The sequence below is a fragment of the Bubalus bubalis genome, chromosome 15, assembly GCF_019923935.1.
Source record: "Bubalus bubalis isolate 160015118507 breed Murrah chromosome 15, NDDB_SH_1, whole genome shotgun sequence".
Lineage (NCBI taxonomy): Eukaryota > Metazoa > Chordata > Mammalia > Artiodactyla > Bovidae > Bubalus > Bubalus bubalis.
The window spans coordinates 36,840,816-36,862,876 of record NC_059171.1 but is presented as its reverse complement, the minus strand read 5'-3'; the positions used below and the strand labels follow the sequence as shown (position 1 = coordinate 36,862,876).

The following is a 22,061-nucleotide window of genomic DNA, read 5'->3' as shown; positions in this document are numbered from 1 at the left end:
TATGGGTATTTAATCAGGGCATTGGCTAAAGCATGCATTCTCAGTGGGAGACATATGTTCCGCAAGTGGCAAAATTTATTTGGTGGGGGAAAGGTTAAAAAAAAAACAACCCTGAAATATTGCAAGGGATTCATGTTCTTCCAAAGCACAACCTCACGTGAAAACATCTTATGCCTTAGTATTTAATTTCTCTCTTTAAACTGAGTTATATTGACTTAAAAATTTCTCCTTTGGGAGTAATAATGAAAAATATGTGGAGAAACATGTGACTAAACTATTTTAATACCCTCTATAGACCTTTGTAGGAATACAGAATGTAGCCAATTCTTTGTCCTTTATTTTTAGGGTCACTGAGTACCCTAAGCACTGACCTGGTCATATGTGACCTTTATTATGCTGAGGTACAGTCCTTCCACGGAGAAGGTGATGGCACCCCACTCCAGTACTCTTGCCTGGAAAACCCCATGGACGGAGGAGCCTGGTGGGCTGCAGTCCATGGGGTCACTGAGGGTCGGACACGACTGAGCGACTTCACTTTCATTTTTCAGTTTCATGCATTGGAGAAGGAAATGGCAACCCACTCCAGTGATCTTGCCTAGAGAATCCCAGGGACGGGGGAGCCTGGTGGGCTGCCGTCTATGGGGTCACACAGAGTCAGACACGACTGAAGCGACTTAGCAGCAGCAGCAGCATAGTCCTTCTATGGGGATTCCTAGGTGGCACAGTGGTAAACAATCCGCCAGCCAATGCAGGAAATGCAAGAGAGGAGAGTTCGATCCCTGGGTAGGGAAGATCTCCTAGAGAAGGAAATGGCATCCCACTCTAGTATTCTTGCCTGGAAAATCCCATGGACAGAGGAGCCTGGAGGGTTACAGTCCATGGGGTCACCTAGAGTTGGACATGAATGAAGCGAGAACGCATGCACGTTCCTTCTATACCTAAGATACCAAGAGTTCTTATTATGAAAGGATATTGAATTTTGTCAAACTTTTTTTCTGCATCTATTGAAATGATCATGTAATTTTTATCCCTCTCACTCTGTTTATGCCCTGTATCATATTTATTGACTTGCATATGTTGAACCATCCTTCCAACCCAGGGATAAATCCCACCTAATCGTGTTGGATCCTTTTAATGTGCTGTTGAATTTGGTTTGCTAGTATTTTGTTGAGGATTTTTGCATCTGTATTCATTAGGGATATTAGCCAGCAATTTTCTTTTCCTGTAATGTTGCCTGGCTTTGATTTCAGGGTAATGCTAGCCTCATAAAAAGAGTTTCAAAGTGCTCCTTTTGCCTCAAATTTTTGGATGAATTTGAGAAGGACTAGTATTATTTTGAACTGTGGTGTTGGGGAAGACTCTTGAGAGTCCCTTGGACTGCAAGGAGATCCAACCAGTCCATTCTGAAGGAGATCAGCCCTGGGATTTCTTTGGAAGGACTGATGCTGAAGCTGAAACTCCAGTACTTTGGCCGCCTCATGCAAAGAGTTGACTCATTGGAAAAGACTCTGATGCTGGGAGGTATTGGGGACAGGAGGAGAAGGGGACGACAGAGGATGAGATGGCTGGATGGCATCACTGACTCGATGGACATGAGTCTCAGTGAACTCCGGGAGTTGGTGTTGGACAGGGAGGCCTGGCGTGCTGCAATTCATGGGGTCGCAAAGAGTCGGACACAACTGAGCGACTGATCTGATCTGAGTATTATTTTTTCTTTAAATATTTGGCAGAATTCACCTGTGAAACCATCTGGCCCTGGGCTGTTATCTTTTGGGAGATTTTTGATTACTGATTTAATCTTCTTCCTGGTAACTGGTCTGTTCAGATTTTCCATTTTCCTAATTTTAGTCTTGATGAATTGTGTTTCTAAGATTTTTCATTTCTTCAAGTTTGTTCAGTTGGTTGGAATAAATTGTTCATAGTAACCTCTTATCATCATTTGTATTTCTTTTGTATCAGTTGTTATACTCAAGAGTGAAAGGTTAAGTCTTTCCTCTAAGATCAGAAACAAGACAAGGATGCCCACGCTCATCACTTCTATCCAACTTAGTACCAAAAGTACCACAATTAGGCAACAAACATAAATAAAAGGCATTCAAATTGGAAAGGAAGAAGTATAAAATGATCTTTGCTTGCAGATGGCATGATATTATATATAGAAAACCCTAAAGACTCCACCAAATAGCTGTTAGAACTAATGAATAAATTCAGTAAAACTGAAGGATACAGAATCAGCACACAAAATCAGTGGCATTTTATATACTAACAATGAACTCTCTGAAACAGAAATTAAGAAGGAAATTGCTTTTACAATAGCATAAAAACAACAAAATATTTAGAAGTAAAATATTTTCAGTATCAATGCCCTAAATTTGGTCCCTGAATTAATCTACCTCTGATGTTAAGAATACTTGTTTGCCTGATGGAGGCATTGTTGCTACATCTTGTCACTGGCCCCTGCATGGTCTAGTCCTGTCCATCAGTCTGGGCACATATGGTTTAAATCTCTCTCTTACTCCCTTGGTTTTAGCCCAGTCATATTTCTCATCTGGGTCACCACACTTGCTCTTTGCTCTACCTGGAAGACTTTGACCCCTCACCCCCGCTCCCAGAATACACAATGTGTTCATCATCCCATCATCTGATCAGGAGTTATACACCCTGCTGCTGCTGCTAAGTCGCTTCAGTCGTGTACATCCTGAGAAAATCACAATTCAAAGAGACATATGTACTCCAATGATCTCTGCAGCACTATTTACAATAGCCAGGACATGGAAGCAACCCAGATGTCCATCAACAGATGGATGGATAAAAAAGATGTAGTACATATATACAATGGACTATTATCAGCTATAAAAGGAATGAGTTTGAGTCAGTACCAATGAGGTGGGTGAACCTAGAGCTATTATACACAGTGAAGTAAGTCAGAAAGAGAAAAACAACTATCATATATTAATGCATATATATATATATATATATGGAATCTAGAAAAATGGTGCTGATGAACCTATTTGCAGGGAAGGACTGGTGACACAGACATAGAGAATGGACATGTGGACACAGTGGGGAAGGAGAAGGTAGGACAAATTGAGAAAGTAGCATTGACATATATACTCTAACATGTGTAAGTAAAACAGATAAGTAGTGGGAGGCTGTTGTATAACATCGGGAGCCCAGCCTGGCATCTTGCAATGACCTGGAGGGGTGGAATGGGAGTGGGCAGGCAGGCTCAAAAAGGAGGGAATATATATATATATATATATATATATATATATATATATATATACTTCCCGGGTAGCACCAGTTGTAAAGAACATGCCTGCCAATGCAGGTAGACATAAAAAGATGTGGGTTCGATCTTTTGGTCTGGAAGATCCCCTGGAGGAGGGCAAGGCCATCCATTCCAGTATTCTTGCCTGATGAATCCTATGGACAGAGGAGCTGGGCTGGCCACAGTCCATGGGGTCGCGAAGAGTCAGATATGACTGAAGTGACTTAGCATTCATATGCATGCCATATATATATATATAGTATATGCATGCTATATATATATATATATATAAATAAAATTATGATTCATTCACCAGCATATGGTAAAGCAATAATTCCCCAATTAAAAAATAAATAAATAAAAGAAGTTGCTTCTTTAAAGAGCTTTTCCCTAAGAAACTCAGCTAATGTAGCCCCTTTCTAGGCAAGTGCCATTATGCTAACTTGTATTATGGACTTCAACCCTCTTATCACTTTCTGAAACTGGCTTATCACATTCAAAGAGTTTATTTCCCAGTTTATTTCATTACTCTCTCTCCCCAAGCTGACTGAAAGCTTCAGAAGTGTGGTTAACTATTTCTGTCTATAATGGGGGTACGGCATCTGGTACCCACTAGGTATTAAATACTTTATCACTTATCTGTTGAATAAATAAATGATAAAGTACTTTATTTGTACTGAAACCTGTTGCATTAACAGTGTCCCTTCAGCTGGATATTAAACAACTTAATTTCCCTCTTTAGCTTAACAGTAACTTAGAGATAGTCCATGGGGTCGCTAAGAGTCAGGCACGACTGAGCGACTTCACTTTCACTTTTCACTTTCATGCATTGGAAGAGGAAATGGCAACCCACTGCAGTGTTCTTACCTGGAGAATCCCAGGGACGGCAGGGCCTGCTGGGCTGCCGTCTATGGGGTCGCACAGAGTCAGACACGACTGAAGCAACTTAGCAGCAGCAGCAGCAGAGATATTCCTTTAGGCTAAGCCTTTTCTAGGTAAACTCTCGTTTCAGGAAGCAATTCTCTCTTGCAGGTTAGTTTCTCTGAAAATTATTACATCAAAATCTTTGTTTATAAAGGTTTGTTTTAGTTAAAGGAGGGGACTTTCCCAGGCAGAAGCACCTAATTGACTACTAAGAAAATAGTTCTAAGGATTCTTATCTATCTTATTTTCATTTGCCAGGTGCAAACAAAATGAATGAGGGTTTGGGAGAGGGACAGAATCTTTGAATTGACACTAGAGATGACCAAATTTCTTGAAGGACCTTAGAAGAGGAAACTGTGTACGCATGCTGTATTTTCTAACATTCCTCTGATAGGAAGACATCACACATATTTGTTAAGAAGCCTTCAGATGAGTGGTTGTTTGGATGTACATCCCTGTTTAATTAGGGAACCCATTTCGTGGGCCTGAGTAGACACTAGATGGTATGTAAGTTTCAGGAAAACCTGGGTGAAGTAACTGGAAGTATTGGCAGACAGGTATGTCTCTTCCTCTAGCTGCAGAGGAACAACATACCATGTTTTGGTCTATTGAAATGCCTTTTTCTTTTCCCCCAACTTCCCCACTGAGAGTTACCATGAATTTGGCACCATCCTTGACAATAATTTCAAAGAGAAAATTGTGATGGGTGTCGCATGTGCAGAAAGGCTTGACTTATATTTTTCTCTGTTTAAGAGGGCAGGGTATGCTATGCTATGTAACGTAATAAAGCTCATCTATTAAAAACTTTTTCAAAATCTTGTTTATTTTGCTGCACCAGGGCTTAGTTGCAGCATCTGAGACCTTTTAGTTTCAGTATGTGAACTCTTAGTTGTGGCACGTGGGATCTAGTTCTCTGACCCTGGATCGAGCCTAGGGCCCCTGCATCGGGAGCATGGAGACTTAGCCACTGAACCACCAGGGAATTCCCTCTATTAAGAACCTTTATCAAAGAATGTACAAAAATTTCCCCTGCCAGTATCTTGCCAACCTCATTCAGTCAGGCAAACCAGAATCTACAATCAGGTGATGTATTCAGAAAGAAATACAGACATAAAGTGAAACTGCCTGAACTATGGAAGTTATTTTCTTAAATTGAGTAGGAGAAAGAGAATCCCAAAAAGGAGGCAGAAAGAAATTTGAGGGTAAGAAAAACTATGATTTTACAGTTCTATATTCATGGCATTTATTGAGCACTATAGCAAGTACTGCAAAAGTCTAAATTCCCTTGAAAATTAAGCATGAGCTTATACACCCTAAAAGAGGGGAATAGAAATATGCTGCTATGGATGGAATTGTGTTCCCCCTTAAATTCATATCTTGAACTCCTAACCCTCAGTGCAACTCTATTTGGAGATAGGGCTTCTAGGAGGGAAACAAGTTTAAACTAGGTCATAAAGGTGGAATCTATAGAACTGCTAACCTCATAAAAATAGGAAAAGAGACCTCTCTCCCTTTGAACACACACAGAGAAGAGGTCATGCTTGCATACAGCGAGATGCTGATCACCTGAAAGCCAGAAAAAAAGGACTCACCGTAATCTCAAACTCAATTCAATCTCAATTTCAAACTCACCTCAACCTCAATTTCAAACTTCCAGTCTCCAAAACTGTGAGAAGTAAATGTCTGCTGTTAAAACCACCCAGTCTACGGTATTTTGATAGGGCAGCCCGAGCTGACTGAGACAAATTTCCCACCTTGCACTTCTCTTGGAGGGCTAGCAGAAGTTGCTGAGCCCTGAATCATAAATGAGGTAGCTTTCTTTATAGAGCTTGAAAGACCAGACTTCCCTCTTAAAGTGCTCCCTCCAATGCTATGTGACATACATTACAGAGAGTAGCAGTCACTTATTTTAGGTACTCCTTCTTGCCCCAAACACACACCAAGTGGTGAGATTAATATTAAGAATCTGTAGTTGTTTAGTCGCTCAGTCATGTCTGACTCTTTTGTGACCCCATGGACTGTAGCCTGCCAGGCAGAGTCCCCTGTCCATGGGCATCTCCAGGCAAGAATACCAGAGTGGTTTGCCATTCCCTTCTCCAGGGGACCTTCCAGACTGAGGGATCAAACTCACGTCTCTTGTGTCTCCTGCAATGGCAGGCAGATTCTTTACCATTAGTGCAAAAACAGGATATCTATCCATAAATATGTGTCTTTATATGATCTGAACAATCATATAAAAACCATTGATAGTAGAAGCTTCTATAAGTGGGCAGTGGAGGTCTGAAGCAAAATGGAAATTTACCCTCCATGGTATATGTGTTAATACTATTTAAATTTTTACCGTAGGCAGGCATTTTAAAAAGCTTAACTTTAATTAAGTTAATAAAACACTTTTCCATTTATGCTGTGATTTTCTTAATTTAAGAAGGCTTTCTATTGTGCACTATGCTTGGATATGACCCTGAGGTTGGCAGGGTAAAGTTCAGAGAATTTCCACCCCACAGAAGCTATAATGATCATGTCACTCTCACGCTTAAACCCTCCAGAGCTTCCTTTCAATGTTTGGAGGAAGAATAGAATCAATTACACTTTGCAGCCTGACCACTGTCCACTCTCCTTTGCAGCCTCTTCCAGCCCAGGCAACATCTTGCTCTCCGCCATACCGGGCTTCCTCTAGTTCCTGGAAATCACACCTCACTTCCTCTTACCTCAAGGTCTGCTGACATATTGTTCTCCCTGTCCAAGGGCTATCTTCTCACTGATAGTTAACATATGTGAGATGTGGCTTACAATCACACTGGCCCAGTAGCTCCTATTGTTATTTCTTTCCATGTACTTATAGATTTGAATATTTACATATTTGTGTGATTGATTTATGCTAGCTTTCAATGAAAGGGTTATTTTAACAAATGACTGACAATGTCGGAATCATTCTACTACTGAGTGGGAAACCGTAACTAGCCCTTAATGACTCCTGGTCTAATACTTTCAGATCTTTAAGAAATGGGTGACCTACTGAAGCAGAAAGTGCTTCAGCTATATATAAACTTGCCTTTCTGGATGCTACTTTTTTAAACTTTTTATTTTGTATTGGAGTATAGCCAATGAACCAGAGAAGGCAATGGCACCCCACTCCAGTACTTTTGTCTAGAAAATCCCATGGACAGAGGAGCCTGGTAGACTGCAGTCCATGGGGTCGCTAGAGTCGGACATGACTGAGCGATTTCACTTTCACTTTTCACTTTCATGCATTGGAGAAGGAAATGGCAACCCACTCCAGTGTTCTTGCCTGGAGAATCCCAGGGACAGGGAAGCCTGGTGGGCTGCTGTCTATGGGGTCGCACAGAGTCGGACACAACTGAAGTGACTTAGCGGCAGTAGCAGCAGCAGCATAGCCAATGAACAATGTTATGGTGGACGGTTTCAGGTGGACAGCAGAGGGACTCAGCCACACATATACAGGCATCCATTCTCCCCCAAACTCCTCTCCCCTCCAGGCTGCTACATAACTTTGACCAGAGTTCCCTTGTACACTATTTTTAAAGTAAGTACATATCCATTTTCACACAGAGCCTGTAACACCGTAAAACATTACTGTGCTGTGCTTAACTGCTTCAGTTGTGTCCGACTCTTTACAACCCTATGGACTGTAGCCCTATGGACTGTAACCAGGCTTCTCTGTCCATGGGATTCTCCAGGCAAGAATACTGGAGTTGATTGCCATGGTTGGGAAGATCCCCTGGAGGAGGGCATGACAATTCAGTCCAGTAATAAAACATTAATAGCTAAAATTAATGTTTTGTCTAAAACATTAATAATTAAAATTATGTTTGTTAATAAAGAAATGGGCAAACATTAATAAAATAAAATCAATAGGCTAACTACCTATTTCTCCTCTTTCTGTTCCATCTCCTATGAAACCAGAAAAAGATTTAGTAACAGTGAAACAACAAGGAATGAGTTCTTGTTCTTCTACTATTAACCTTTCCCATATACAACCTCAGAACTTGTGTTTCCAGTTTCTATGTGTGGGAGCTTATGTGTAAGATGTTCTAGGCATTCAATCAGTCTCTAGGGAACCCATCAGCTTGTCTTGTTTCCCAAAAGACCAAATCAATCCCTGTCCTGAGTTTCAGGCATTTCTGTTATAACGATGATTATAAATGGCCTCCTATAGCAGGTGCTTTGCTGTTGTGTTAAAGAGAGGAAGTATTTTCCTCAAGGGGGTCCCCAATATTCAGACACCATTTCTTTAAGCCATACCAGTGGCTGAAATGGAAGCAGGGCCAATCAGATATGTGCGCAATGAAAATGTGTTCAACATGGGACCAAACTCAGAACAGTTCAGGGAAAAGAAGATGATGGCTATCTGATGAGGTGTCACCTACAGTCAGCATCACACATCTCTGGTGATCAGAAAGAGAAGGTTAAATTTACCAGACACTCTGTTTCATGTCACCCTTGGCCCCTGCCAATGAAGGATCTGTCATGGGAAGATGGATGTAGTCTGTCTGCCAAGCGAGTGTTCAGACATCACCCCACAGATTCAGTTCTGAATCCCCGGGTCCCGTCCAATCTAGACTGAAGATGGACTCCAGCTTCCAAGTGTTCAGGGCCTGCTGCTCACTGTAGTGGGTCCCATGGGAAGAGCCAGGGGGATTGGCCAGACTGCTCCAGGAATATAACAAATGACGTGACTGCAAACTCAGAGTGTCTGTTTCCTGTCAGTGGGTGATTAATAAACAGCCCACGGTCAGGTCCCAAAAGGCACAATCAATACACTGTCTACTCTGTGACTCTATAAAAATGGGGCTTTTCTCAAAATGACAGCTAATTACACTTCCTCTCCTCCCTTCCCCAACACACACACACATACCAACCACCACCACCACCTCTATCACCATTATTCATCAAATAGTTATAGGGAGGCCAGATGTGGAGCTAAAAGTTTCAAGAAATATCATAAGAAAATATATGATTACTGCTCCCAGGAGCTTAGAGTCCAGACTCACCTAATACTTGTATAAATGTGCCTAAGAGCACCTCAGATAAGTATAACAATAATAGCTAGACTTAGTGAACACTTACTTAATACATGTTAAACAGTACGATGAGCACTTTACACGTTTTAGCCGATTTAATCCCTCTGAGGGTGGTATGATTTTTATCGTCACTATACCAATAAAGAAATCAAACAAAAATACAAATAGGTTAGTTAAAATCTGCCTGAGGTAATAGAGCCAGAGTGCAGGAGATCTGGGGTTCAAGTCTAGGAGTCAGTCTGGCTCTAAAGCCTGGTATCTTATGTACTCCCTGTGAACAATCATAGCTATAATTTAGTAAACATTTTCCATCCAGGCAATGTGCTAGGTTATCTCATATGCATTTACTTATTGACTGCTCATGGTTAGTGATTAACCTCATTTATGCATTACTAATCTAATTTATGCATTACTTTTTAAAATGCTTTCATTTGTTCCATTCCACATTTCTGTAATAACTACTATTTTTAACTGATAGATTTTTAACTGAGTCATAAACACTTTCCCAGGGTTAACACTGCAGGACTCAGTCCTTGACCAGTTTTCTCCAGAGTTTGACTCCTGCATGTGAGCATTATACGACAGTTCAAGAAAAATGCCTTCAGGCAGTATCCCAGGCAGGCATTACCTCATAAAGACAATAATACTGCCATTTACTTAGTATTTTACAACTAACATTCAAATTTACCTGAGTTCCATGGTCAGTCTAAGTGCTAGTAGCTCAGACTGTGGATGTCAAAGCTGAAGTTCAGAAGCTGAGGGGCAGGGCTGGAGTTAAACCATTTGGTCAGTACTCACTGACCTTTGTTCATTCACTAGTTCACTTAAGAAACCATCATGCTGTGGAGAAAGAAAGTTGAGTAAGACACTCTTGTCTTCTGTAATTCACAGTAGGAGCAGAAGAGCTGAATTTGTTCCCTCTAAATATTTTCTACTCTGTCTATGGACCCACTTTGACCTTCTGGTGGAAAGATGTTGGTTTGAAAGCGCAGATACTCTGATCCCTGCTGGTAATACTTGCCCCTGGGGGCCACTTTTTATTGCCTGGGATAGTTGGAGCCAGAGAGAATCACCTTCATCTCCCTCTCCATGAACTCTGGTGAAAAGCAGAAACTGATCTTCTCAGGAGACAAGAATTGAGCACGTGGCCCTGATGGGGAGGCTGGCTTTGCAGTGTTTTTTGTTTTGTTTTGTTTTTTTTTCAGCCTCTGTAAGTGAAGAGCTCTGGTGGCAACCTAAGAACAAATCAGCAAACTGCAGGACCTCAGAAGGGGCCTACACTTTAGAAGTCATGGGGTCCAACTCTCGCAAAAGCAGCTGGTGGGAGTGGATGAGGGAGCCAAAAACCCTTTAGGCAGAGCCAACTTCCACCAAAAGCTTGGGGGCAATGAAAAGACCTGGAAGAGGCAACTTCAGAAGTTCAGTGGGTACCAATAACCTTTGGATGATGATGGTGTTGATAAAGACGATCAGTTCAGTTCAGTATAGCGACTAATCCTACGGTGGTGTTTTTTTCTGCCCTAGGCAAGAAGTTTGTCCTCTGCTGATTCTCTCTGGCTGGAACTACCCCAGGCAACAAAAGTGAGTGGGAAAAGGCATCGGCTTTCGAACCAGACATAAGTTAGAGAAGTTTCTTCTCCATCTGTGCAACCTTGGAGATTAATGACTGCAAACTCCCAGAAGAGCCTGTGAGCGCAGCGCATGAATGAGAATAATTGTTATTGGGGGATCTCAGAACCCCTGAGAAGCGGGTCAGACGAGAGCGGGGTGTAGTGTCTGGGGCGCACTGCAGGCTGCGTCGAGATCTTGGCTGGATCCGACGCTCAGGGCGGAGGAGCCCAGCACAGCGACTGCCCAGCGTGCGCCCAGTCCTCCCACCACTGGTCGCGGCTGCCAGGAGGCCGGCCGCTGGCGGGAAGGGGCCAGGAAACCTCAGAGCCGCACGGAGACAGCAGCTGCCTTGTTCTGCAGCTTTTTTTTTTCGCCTCCCAGGGGCCAGACATCCCCGCCCCACCCCCTACTCCCACCTCTCGTGCCACTTCTTTCCGCGCTGGTTCTGAAAGTGTTAACCCTGGAGCGTTTCGCACCTCCCCCTCCCGTCCCCCACCCCCAACCCCTACTCCCCGCCCGACTCCCGCCCAAGGTTCCTAAAAAAGAAAGGTGCAAAGTTTGGTCCAGATAGGGAATGAATGATCAAAGCCAAGCCGATACTTCCTGTTGCCGGGACACTATATATAAAGTGATGAGTGCACGGGCAGCCGAGACGCACCGTAGCGCTCGCCCCGCAGCCGCCGCCTCCGAGCGCCTGAGGTTTCCCGGGGACCACAATGAACAAGTTGCTGTGCTGCGCGCTCGTGGTAAGTTCCTGGCCCGGGACGCCGGCAGCGGTGCTCTGGGCGCCCGCGGAGGCTCCTCGCCTCCTGGTCTCCCGACCTGCCCGCCTGTTGATGGGACAAAGTTCAACTTGCTCCCTTTCCCAGGAGAGATCTGGGGTCAGGTTGGAACAGGAGACTTCTTTCAAGCTGATTGTGCTTCTCCTAGGGTGTCCCTTTACACTGGAAAGTTCCTGCTGGGCTTATGAAGAAGAGCTCCTGACCATTTTTATTGGAATGATTTTTTTATACATTTTATTTATTGGCTTTCTTCATCTCAGATGGCTCCATACCATCTTTGCTTAACTTGGGCATCCTTATTATTAGTGGTAATAATAGTATCAAAGTAATTTGAGAGATTATTCTTAATGCTAAGCATAATAATTCTTAAAACTACTGTAATTAGAATAAAATTTGGATGCAGTGAATATGACATCATTAGGCTTATTTGCCACTTAAGCAAATATTATAGGAAATTTTGAATAATTGGCACCAGAGAAAAGATCATACACACACACATATTTCTTATTGTGCAATTTAACATTTTAATAACATTCTATTATTAAAATGGGATATTTCAATTTCAATGTAATGTGGAAAATACTGGTGAGATAATGTTAATTAGGTTATAAAATAGATTTAAATAATTGAGGTTCTGCACTCAATAGGGCTAAAAGTTATTTTAAATTTGGAAAAGAAAGGAATGTCTGTAATTTTTAGCTTCTTTTACTTAAATTTACATTTTGACCAATCAAGTTAATAAGATTTCTATGTAGATTATTCTGTGACCCATGACTTATTTCCTTTGTCACTAAAATGTAGACTGCATTGAGATATGAATCAGACATTCATGAAAGGACAGGAAAATCCATATTTAAGCCACATATGTGTTTTGAAAGTTGTTGCAGTAACTGCTTGAATGTGAATGTCCAACCCACTAAGAGTGAATGGAAGGCTAGCAAGTCCTCCAATTAGATCTTGGGATACACACACATGAATAAGTAAATAAACAGCAAAGTCACTAAAGGAAAGGTAGATTAATAAGAGGTCACCTTAAGCAATCTAATCTTATGTATAGGTACTATGTATACATATATGTGTATAAATATATTTGTATATATGTGGGTATATATTATATATATATAATATAATTTCACTAATATGGAGAACTTTTAAAAAAGTGAACCCTTATTTAAAAAGGACACATATAAAGAACTGCACAAATCATAAGAACCTAATTAAGTTTTCAAAAGTGAATACTTGTAAGCCAGCACCCAGCTCAGACACCATCACATTACCAGCACCCCAGAAGCTTCCTGAGCTTCCTCCTTATCACCACGACAGTCATGGCCAGAGGAATCAACATTCTGACTTATAATGCCATCCATGAGTAAATGAACTTTATGTACTTTTTTGTGTCTGACTGCTATCACTTAAGGTTCTACAGTGAGATCATCTCCAGTATTGGATGTACAAATGCCCATCCATTTCCGTGCTGTATAATATTCCATTGCATGGCTATACCACAAGTGACTTATTCATTCTAGGTTTTGGCTAGTATAAATAATTCTGCTATTAATATGGGGACACTTTTATTCTTCCTAGGCTTTTGTATGCTGTCAAAGATTTGATTAATAATAAACATATTATCAGTAACTTTTAAATTTCAAAATTTCCATTAAATAATATGTATACCTAATAATGAGCTTCCCTGGTGGCTCAGATGGTAAAGAATCTGCGTGCAATGCAGGAGACCTGGTTTTGATCCCTGGGTCAGGAAGATCCCCTGGAGAAGGGAATGGCTACCCACTCACTCCAGTATTCTAAGTGTTCCAAAATAATAAGTAGACAAATGTTTTTATATCTGGTCTGTATAAGGATGTAGATATGTATGTAGATAATACGATCTGAAGATGTTACAGCATTATCAAAAGAGAAACCTTTTATTGTGTCTTGAACCTGGTAAATACTTCCAATAGGAAAGTGCTCCCTTTCCCTTCTGTAGCTTCTGAGATTGATTTTATTTTACAAATAAGTGAGAAAAGATACTTTGCAGTTACATATGAAGAGTCCAGATGCCCTTTCATAAACACCAAGAGGTAGTGCTAAAAACTGGAAGCATTACAGCTATTTAGTCCTTTGTACCAGGCATGCCACTGGATACGAGACACAGAATGGAAAACATGGACACCATTTCTGTCCTCATGGACCGCACAGCAAAACGGAGAAAGCAGATACTGGAATGTCTAAATGAGAATAACAAAAGGGGAAGTACGAGGTGACTTGGGAATATAAAAGATCCTGCCTTCCAAGACCTTATAAAGGCAGCTGCTGTGCAGTGGTTATGAGTTTGGTTATTTGGGATCAAAATTCAAATACCAGTATTTTACTTGATAAAAGATGGTGGGCAATTTATATCTCTCTCGTGTGTTAGTTTTCTATAAAATAGAGATAATAATATGCACACATGCAAGATAACCACACGTAATATAGAGTTCCTATTCCACAGTAACACTAGCTTCTAGTCGACATTCTAGACCCAAGTGAATTATGTAAACAAAGTGCTGATGATGCTCAGAGATGGGGGAGAGATGGCCACCAACTGTTACCTTGCAGGAGCAATAGAATGTTTATTATTCTCATTATACATTCCAAATGTTTCTTATTTGGAGATAAAATCAAGGCGTCCTGAATTTAAGAAGTGGAAGAAGATAAAATTGTGAGGCAAACTAGAATTCTAGATTCTTTTTGTGACAGCAGAGGATATGCTGGTAGGCAAGCATGAGAGGGTGTGGTCATTAGGACTAATGCCATAGTCATGGGCTTTCTGAAATGCTCACTCATGTAGTTAGAGACCTGCTCTGCAAGGTGAGGTGGTTACATCACCAAGTCACTTCTTTCATGGTTGCTCAAGGAGCCTCCTGATGCTTTGGGAACATCCTAGTCTAGTCTTAGATTTTCACTGGTGGCTGAAACTTCCCAACAAGAAGCTCCAGAACTAGCCACTGGCCTTCTCAAAGCAAAGGTCTAAATTAATGTTAAGATGCTAGGACTTGGGGTGGGGGATGGGGTGAAGCATTAGGAGGTAGTAAATTTTTTTTTTCGGGACAACTGCCTGATACATTGGTCCTCCTTATGTTTATTTTGGTTTCCTTGCCCTCCCCCAGTGGTTGAGTATATCTGTCTAGCCTTTTTGTTTGTTTGTTTAAGAAAATGATAACTCTGAAGTTTCTAGGAGAATCTAACATACACTCCGCAGCAGTCCTGTACTTCTGTCTCCAGCAACCTCTCTGGCCTCTATCACCCATGAACCCTCAGCACAATTCCTAATTTCTATCTGGCCTTTAATTTTACTTCTTAGGTTAAAACCACAGTTGTCAGATTCCACTGGTCAGGGAAGAAGGCGTTCTGTGACAAATGTTTTATCTACATAGTTTAGAAGGAGAGGTATATCAGAGTCTCTCAAAGGGGCACTAAACACACTCAAATATTCTTGTCCTCCTATCCACTCACTTGCCAGCTGGGTCTTGCTCTAAGCAACCCTCAGCCTCCCTGCCTGCATGGTCCCTTTCCATGAAGGCTTTCTGTGAGAAGCATTACCTTCAGTATCTCATTGACCAGAAGTACTTCATTCAACCCGAGTCTTGTCTTTGCAGCCCAGGAAAAAAAAAGATAGTGAAGTATATTGCAGAGAAAAAGTACTTTTATTTAAAAAAAAAAAGTTTACATTATTCCAAGTCTTGCCTAATGACGCCTGGCTGCCCCTGATGTTGTTACTATGGAGCAGAGATGCCAACATTATCGGTGCATCTGTGTATCTTACCTTGTGGAGCAGTAGTTCTCCATCAGATCAGACTTCTTCCATGCGCTTATTAAATAAATCCTTTGTAACAACTCCCTTGGAGAAGGCAATGGCACCCCACTCCAGTACTCTTGCCTGGAAAATCCCATGGATGGAGGAGCCTGGTAGGCTGCAGTCCATGGGGTCGCAAAGAGTCGACTGAGCGATTTCACTTTCACTTTTCACTTTCATGCATTGGAGAAGGAAATGGCAACCCACTCCAGTGTTCTTGCCTGGAGAATCCCAGGATGGGGGATCCTGGTGGGCTGCCGTCTGTGGGGTCACACAGAGTTGGACACGACTGAAGCGACTTAGCAGCAGAAGCAGCAACAACTCCCTGGCTCTCCTGAAATGAAATTAAGAGTGCTTATATTTTTACCTACATACAGAATTTTTTCAAATCAATATACTGGCATAACTATACAATGAAGGATAAATAAAAAGAAAATGATTTATAATGAAATAAGCTTCACTAGAAGATTTAATGAAGTAATGATACATTAGCATCTTTATGTAGAACTGTCATGAACAGACCATGAGAAACAGACGAGAGCATGTGGGGTTCAAAACCATGATTGGTATTGGCTTTGGGCTGTGATTTTTTGAAATGGTGAACAAATCTCGCTCAAGTTTTAAACAAAATACAACCCTCTTTCAGGCTTCCCAGATAGCACTAGTGGTAAAGAACCCGCCTGCCAATGTAGGAGACTAAGAGACGCGGGTTCGATCCCTGGGTTGGGAAGATCCCCTGGAGGACGGCATGGCAACCCACTCTAGTATTCTTACCTGGAGAATCCCCATGGCTAGAGGAGCCTGGCAAAGTACAGTCCATAGAGTGGCAAAGAGTCGTAGATGACTGAAGCGACTTAGCATGCATGCATGCACAACCCTCTATCAAATTTTATGTTGTTAAATTCCTTGAAAATTCAATAGGCATAAAAATCTTACAACACACACACATAGGTCTACATATGTGTAGACCTATACACACACATATATATGTATGTATGTGTGTGTGCTCAGTCGCTCAGTTGTGTGCGACCCCATGGACTTTAGCCCACCAGGCTCCTCTGTCCATGGAATTTTCCAGGCAAGAGTACTGGAGTGGGTTGCCATTTCATACTTCAGAGGATCTTCTCGACCCAGGAATCAAATCCACTCTTCTTGCTTCACCTGCATGGACAGGTGGACTCTTTACCACTGTGCCACCTGGGAAGCCCATATGTGTGCATATAAATACACATAATATATATAATATATATATGTACATACACACATGTGTGTTTATATTATATACACATGTATATATATACGTGTGTTTGTGTATATATATATATATAGAGAGAGAGTTTGAATCCAGGCTCATACAATGATAAATATTTTTTTTTTAGCTTAGATCACTTATACCATCATCGGTAGGACATTTGACAGTGTGTGTGGGATTTCCCTGGTGGTCTGGTGGTGAAGACTCTGCTTCCAACACAGGGGTTGAAAGTTCAGTCCTTGATCGGGGAACTAAGATCCCATATGCCAAATGTCACGGCCAAGAAAAAGACAGTGTGTGGAACATGGGATTATTCTTGGTCACTGGGGCATCTAGCAGCACACAGAAATTGTGACAAGAGAAAATCCCACACAAATTTCCAGAACTTCTAGGGGATGGCACGACCCCTGTGGTAAACAAAATACGAACTCTTTGCAAACAGAGATTTTTTCCCAATTCATATTTATAGCCTCCAGGTCTCCACAGTGCCTGACACTAAATGTGTGTTTGCTGAGTCAAAGGAGCTATGATGAGATTTGCTGGGGTGTTTGTACAATGTACCAGCAGTTTCCATGGATATTCCAACAAAATGTAGCTTACTGTCAGAGATTTCACATTCTCATGTCAGCTTTGATCTCTTTCAAAATATAAATATAACGCCCTACCCACCTGACCAGTATTTTTCCTACTTATTTTTGTCCATTTCTACTGTGAAGGTACAATACCTTCATGGAGGTCCATTCTTATGAGAGCAACAACAATGAACCAGGCTTATATACTGACCCTTGCAGGTGCTACCTAACTGAATCCCCCTTCTGACCTTCCCATCAATGTTCATTTTTTGGTTTGATAAATGTGATACATTCTTAAAATATCCCAATGAAGATGTCAAATAGGCATTTGGATTCAAAAAGTTCAGAGAAGCCTGGACTGGAGATCAGAACATCTGGGTCATGAGCAGAGAACGGGTTTTGAAAGCCATAGGAAAGGAGGATTTCACAGGGCAAGAGAGGAGGGCAGGAGGAAATGCCCCAGAGTGCATTTCTGATACTGATAGGTTTAAAAAAAAAAAGCACATATGAACAGTACTAGCAGCCATGTTTAGAAAAGAAAACAAAAATCAAAATAAAACTTCGCAACCCACAAGAGCAGGAACTAGTCAATCGGAAATCCTAGCAACATCTGTAAACTATCCATGCAAGAAGAAGGAGTGAGGTATAGCCAACTTGAAATACACATGGTATTTTTATGTGACATGTAATTAGTTTTAGGAACTCACTACCACAGAATATTTATTTTGGGGTAACTAGCATAGAAAGTCTAAAAAAAGAATTCTTTTAGACAGTTGTAAGGGATAAGAATAGTGTTACAACACATTAGGTAAGAAGCTGTGTGGTACCCACTCCCTCTCACATTTACCTGGCCTTGCTAAATGAATGTTCCAAAGGCCAGAACAGTCTACAGACACACTAAAATGGTTTCTTTCAACTACAAGGTGACATAACTTCCCAGGTGCTTGGGTAGTTTTTTTCAAGCCCAGTTTCTCAGAAGCACCTGAATCAGCCAGACCATAAATGGATAGAGGATACAGGAGGAAATGCAATGTCATTTCTGGAGCCCTTCTAAAAAAGTAATGTGCTCCCAAAAGTTCTGATTTATTACTTTCCTATTGAGATTTTTTTTTAAAATCCACCTCTTTTTATCACAGTTTTAATACAGTGAAAAACATTAATTTCCTAGAAGCATCTTCTATAAAATTAAAAAGAGTAGCCTTAGGATTCTTCACCTCCGTTTAGTCTGTACCTTGGAAGCATTTTCTATAACAGCCTCTTAAATAATCAACTATAAAACAGGAAAATCAGTGTCAAGATGAATATAGATTTAAAAGACAGTAATTCATCTAAGCTTTGTGACTGCCTTTGGTAAATTCAGTTTTCTTCTCTGGTCTTTGATCCCTAAACCTCTATTGCCATGTAATATTACTTTCTTGTTCAAAAACGTATTTTATTCTTAGAAAATATGGATATCAAGGCCCTATTCTTAAATTCCCTCTGGCATTCATACCACCATCATCACAACCAACAGAAGTAATTTAGGAAGCCATCTGTGAGGTGTAATGATAGTAAGACCTCCACAACAGCAGTCAAGAACAAGAGATCTCATTCCTCAGTTTTGCCTTAGACTCTGAGGTCCAGTCTGTGACTTCATTTCTCTGGGTCTTTGTTCACCTTTAAAATAGGTGTGTTGTACCAGATGATATCTGGAAGCGCTGCTATAATTTTACACTTTTGGCTCATCCCTCTGGGCCTCTCATAGTGTCCCATGCCAGAGCAAACCCAGCCCCAAACCATTGCCTGGCCTCTGCCAGTAGGCTGCAGGCACTGAAGCGGGTTGCACAGTGGGAAAAAAAAAAAAAAATTAGGCTTTTGTCATTAAAAATAAATTAAAATGTTTTATTACATATTGATACTATTTAATATGCCAGACATACAAAAATCAAATGGACTTAGTTATCTATGAAAAAAAGCATACTAAAGAAAAATTTTTTAAATCTACTTCGTTGCAATTGTCAAAGTTCCTTGTGCCCAACTGGTTTAATTGATAAGAAATTCTGTTTAAGTGAAGGAGATCAAAAGAGGAAGCAGCTTTTTGAAATGTCACCTACTTTTAAGCAGTAAGACTTCTGTGTTTTAGGATCAGATTATTCTTTTAAGCTAAAAACTATTTTTTTTTTTTAATTCGGAAACAAGACCTTTTTGTCTTTAGCTAGCATAGAAGCCATTAATGTGCATATTTTCATATACTACTTAGAAGCCCTATTCCCTCAGGACTTACTAAAGAGATGTAATTATGGTCACTAGCCATCTCTTTAGCCTCTTTGAGCAGAGTTTTCTTTGAATTTGTATTCACAAGGAAGCATTTCACCTTCAGGTGAAATAAGCATGTTAATGGGTAGGTTGCTGCTGCTGCTAAGTCGCTTCAGTCGTGTCCGACTCTGTGCGACCCCATAGACGGCAGCCCACCAGGCCCCGCCGTCCCTGGGATTCTCTAGGCAAGAACACTGGAGTGGGTTGCCATTTCCTCTTCCAATGCATGAAAGTGAAAAGTGAAAGTGTTGGCATGACCATTAATACTGTGCTGGAATACTACATTGGGCTTCCCTGGTGGCTAGATGGTAAAGAATCTGCCTGGAATGGGGGAGACCTGGGTTCGATTCCCAGGTCAGGAAAATGCCCTGGAGAATGAATACTACGTGGGCTGAGAGACAGAATCCTCTGTTCCCACACTCTATTTGCTGTCTCTTAATAGCCAATAAAAGGGGAAAAAATCAACTAGATTGTGCTAAAATAATGGGTCAACTAGAAAGTATGAGTGATGTTTACTGAACAATGATGTAGCTATTCCTGCTGTTTGTAAGCCTTCTCCGTTGTCCTGCCTTCCAGAAACATGGTAACATTGTACCTTCCAGCTTTCTCTGGTGAGGAAGGAGGTGGATGTGATCCTTCTGGCAGATTTGTGAGTTTAAATGATCCAAGTCACTTGTACATTAGAGCACCTCATTGCCTGTATATGACTCCCAACATTTTCTTTCCCAGCAAACCAACCTTGTTCCAGATATTAATTTTTATAAGATCCTAGGTCCTGGACAGAGAGGACAATGCTAACAGCCTTCATTTTCACAAAAACCCTCTGATGCAGAGACTGGAATTTGTTTTACAGGCAAGGAAACCAAGGTTCAGAGAAGTGAAGTAATTTTCCCTACGGTGACCTAGATGAAGATTTTTTTTTTTTCTCTCTCTCTAATAGGAGCTGAAATCTAGCAGCGGAGTCCAGTGAAAAATACCCATAAAGCAGAGGAAAGCCTCTGAGTTCCTTCAACCAGAGTTCTTTTCTCTGCTGGAGATACAAAGGTCCTGGGATGGGACTCAGAGTCATATCCTTGGGCAAAGTGATCCCAGTGGATTTTTTAAATGCTTTTTTCACCTCCTCCTTCAGCTAGAGGAGGCCACTGTGTTTTTTCTTTCCTGATGAAATTAAATATCCCAGCTTCCTTACCGGACTTGAGTTCTAAGTCCAGACCCTTCAGGATAGAGAACATGAGGCAAACACTTTATAGTTTAGCTCCTCTATTAGAAAGAGCAATCCTAGGGAAGCAGGGGCTAGCAAAAGAAGAGTAAGCAAAAAAGGAAGACAAATTTAAGCGGGTGCATGACTGACTGAGAAGCTGCTGTTTTGTATAAAGTGCAACGCACTGCTCAGTCTCACAGGACCATCTTCTAGAGAAGTTGTGTGAACTACTGCATTTCAGGACAGAAGAGCGAGGAATTTATTCACCAGGATAAATGATGTAAATGATAGATAGATAGATGCATAGATATAGGATGAGGTGGCATGGATGGCTGTATGGACAGATGGACAAAATATAGATCTTCCAGAATTTTACATTGTGTCATAGGTGATCACTTAAATGCCTGTCTCCTTCCTAACACTGCAGGTCCCTAGTGAGAAGAGTCAATTGTTAAAGGCTTAGGTTCAGACAGGATTAGATTTGAATCCTATCTTCAATGTATACTAGCTCTGTGACTTTTGAGCAATCACTCAACTTCTTTGAGGTTCCGTTTCTTCATCTATAAAATGGGGATAATACTATCATCTCAGAGGTGATTGGAGGGGTGGATGACAAGTGAAGTATAGAGTTTACTATGTAATGATGTTATAATATACTATACTATTATTATTCACCATATCATCCAGTACTTCCAAAAGGATATTTCACATTGTTGTAGGCACATGATAAACATCTACATGTTTAAGTCACATCCTGTTTTATTCTATTTCCATTTCTAGTTTCTATTTCATTTCCTAACCACCATGGCTGTTCTTTTCTAAATTTCTCTCTCCAGATGCCCTTAACCATATATTGATTGGGCTTCAATCTAAATCATCACCAACCAGATTAATTCATAAGATGATGTGAACAAGGTATTATCCTCAAAGAAAGGTAGAAATAAAATGGGATTTAATAATTGATGTTCAAATATATCAACATACTAAAATGTATTGCCAATTCTGAGTCCAAAGTGCCAGGAAATTTGTAGCTGGAAAATTCTGGAAAATTCTAGGGATGTCGCCCTTGTGCTTGTCTGGTGGGCTTGAATGGATATAATTAAAAGGAAAATTGTGGCCAGCTCTGTTGTTGAGTTGAAATTTTCAAAATGGATGTTATATCCCAAATCTGGTGATTATGGCCCAGCAGGTTAAGAATTCGCCTGCAATGCAGGAGACACAGGAGACATGAATTCGATCTCTGGGTCAGGAAGATCCTGTGGAGAATTAAATGGCAACC

At 41.0% G+C, this 22,061-nt stretch overlaps 1 protein-coding gene, 1 long non-coding RNA gene and 1 other non-coding gene across 10 annotated transcripts in view; 2 read left to right on the top strand and 1 right to left on the bottom strand.

Annotated features, from left to right (window-relative positions):
* Positions 1-11,367: 11,367 nt before the first annotated feature.
* Positions 11,368-22,061, top strand: part of TNFRSF11B (TNF receptor superfamily member 11b) — a 28,196-nt gene continuing 17,502 nt past the window's right edge. The window contains exon 1 of the mRNA XM_006041054.3: positions 11,368-11,594. Within this exon, the coding sequence (XP_006041116.2) occupies positions 11,565-11,594 (30 nt within the window). The 5' untranslated portion in view covers positions 11,368-11,564. The remainder of the gene's footprint in view (positions 11,595-22,061) is intronic.
* Positions 15,722-22,061, bottom strand: part of LOC102413604 — a 347,952-nt gene continuing 341,612 nt past the window's right edge. For 5 of the 8 annotated variants that reach the window (XR_006544733.1, XR_006544734.2, XR_003103454.2 and 2 more), the window contains one exon: positions 15,722-15,796. This is a non-coding gene — a long non-coding RNA (uncharacterized LOC102413604). The remainder of the gene's footprint in view (positions 15,797-22,061) is intronic. The other 3 variants (XR_003103456.2, XR_006544736.1, XR_003103460.3) reach the window with 1 other exon arrangement.
* On the top strand, positions 18,981-19,115 carry LOC112579280. Its single transcript, XR_003103775.1, has one exon. It is a non-coding gene; the product is annotated as a small nucleolar RNA SNORA42/SNORA80 family (small nucleolar RNA).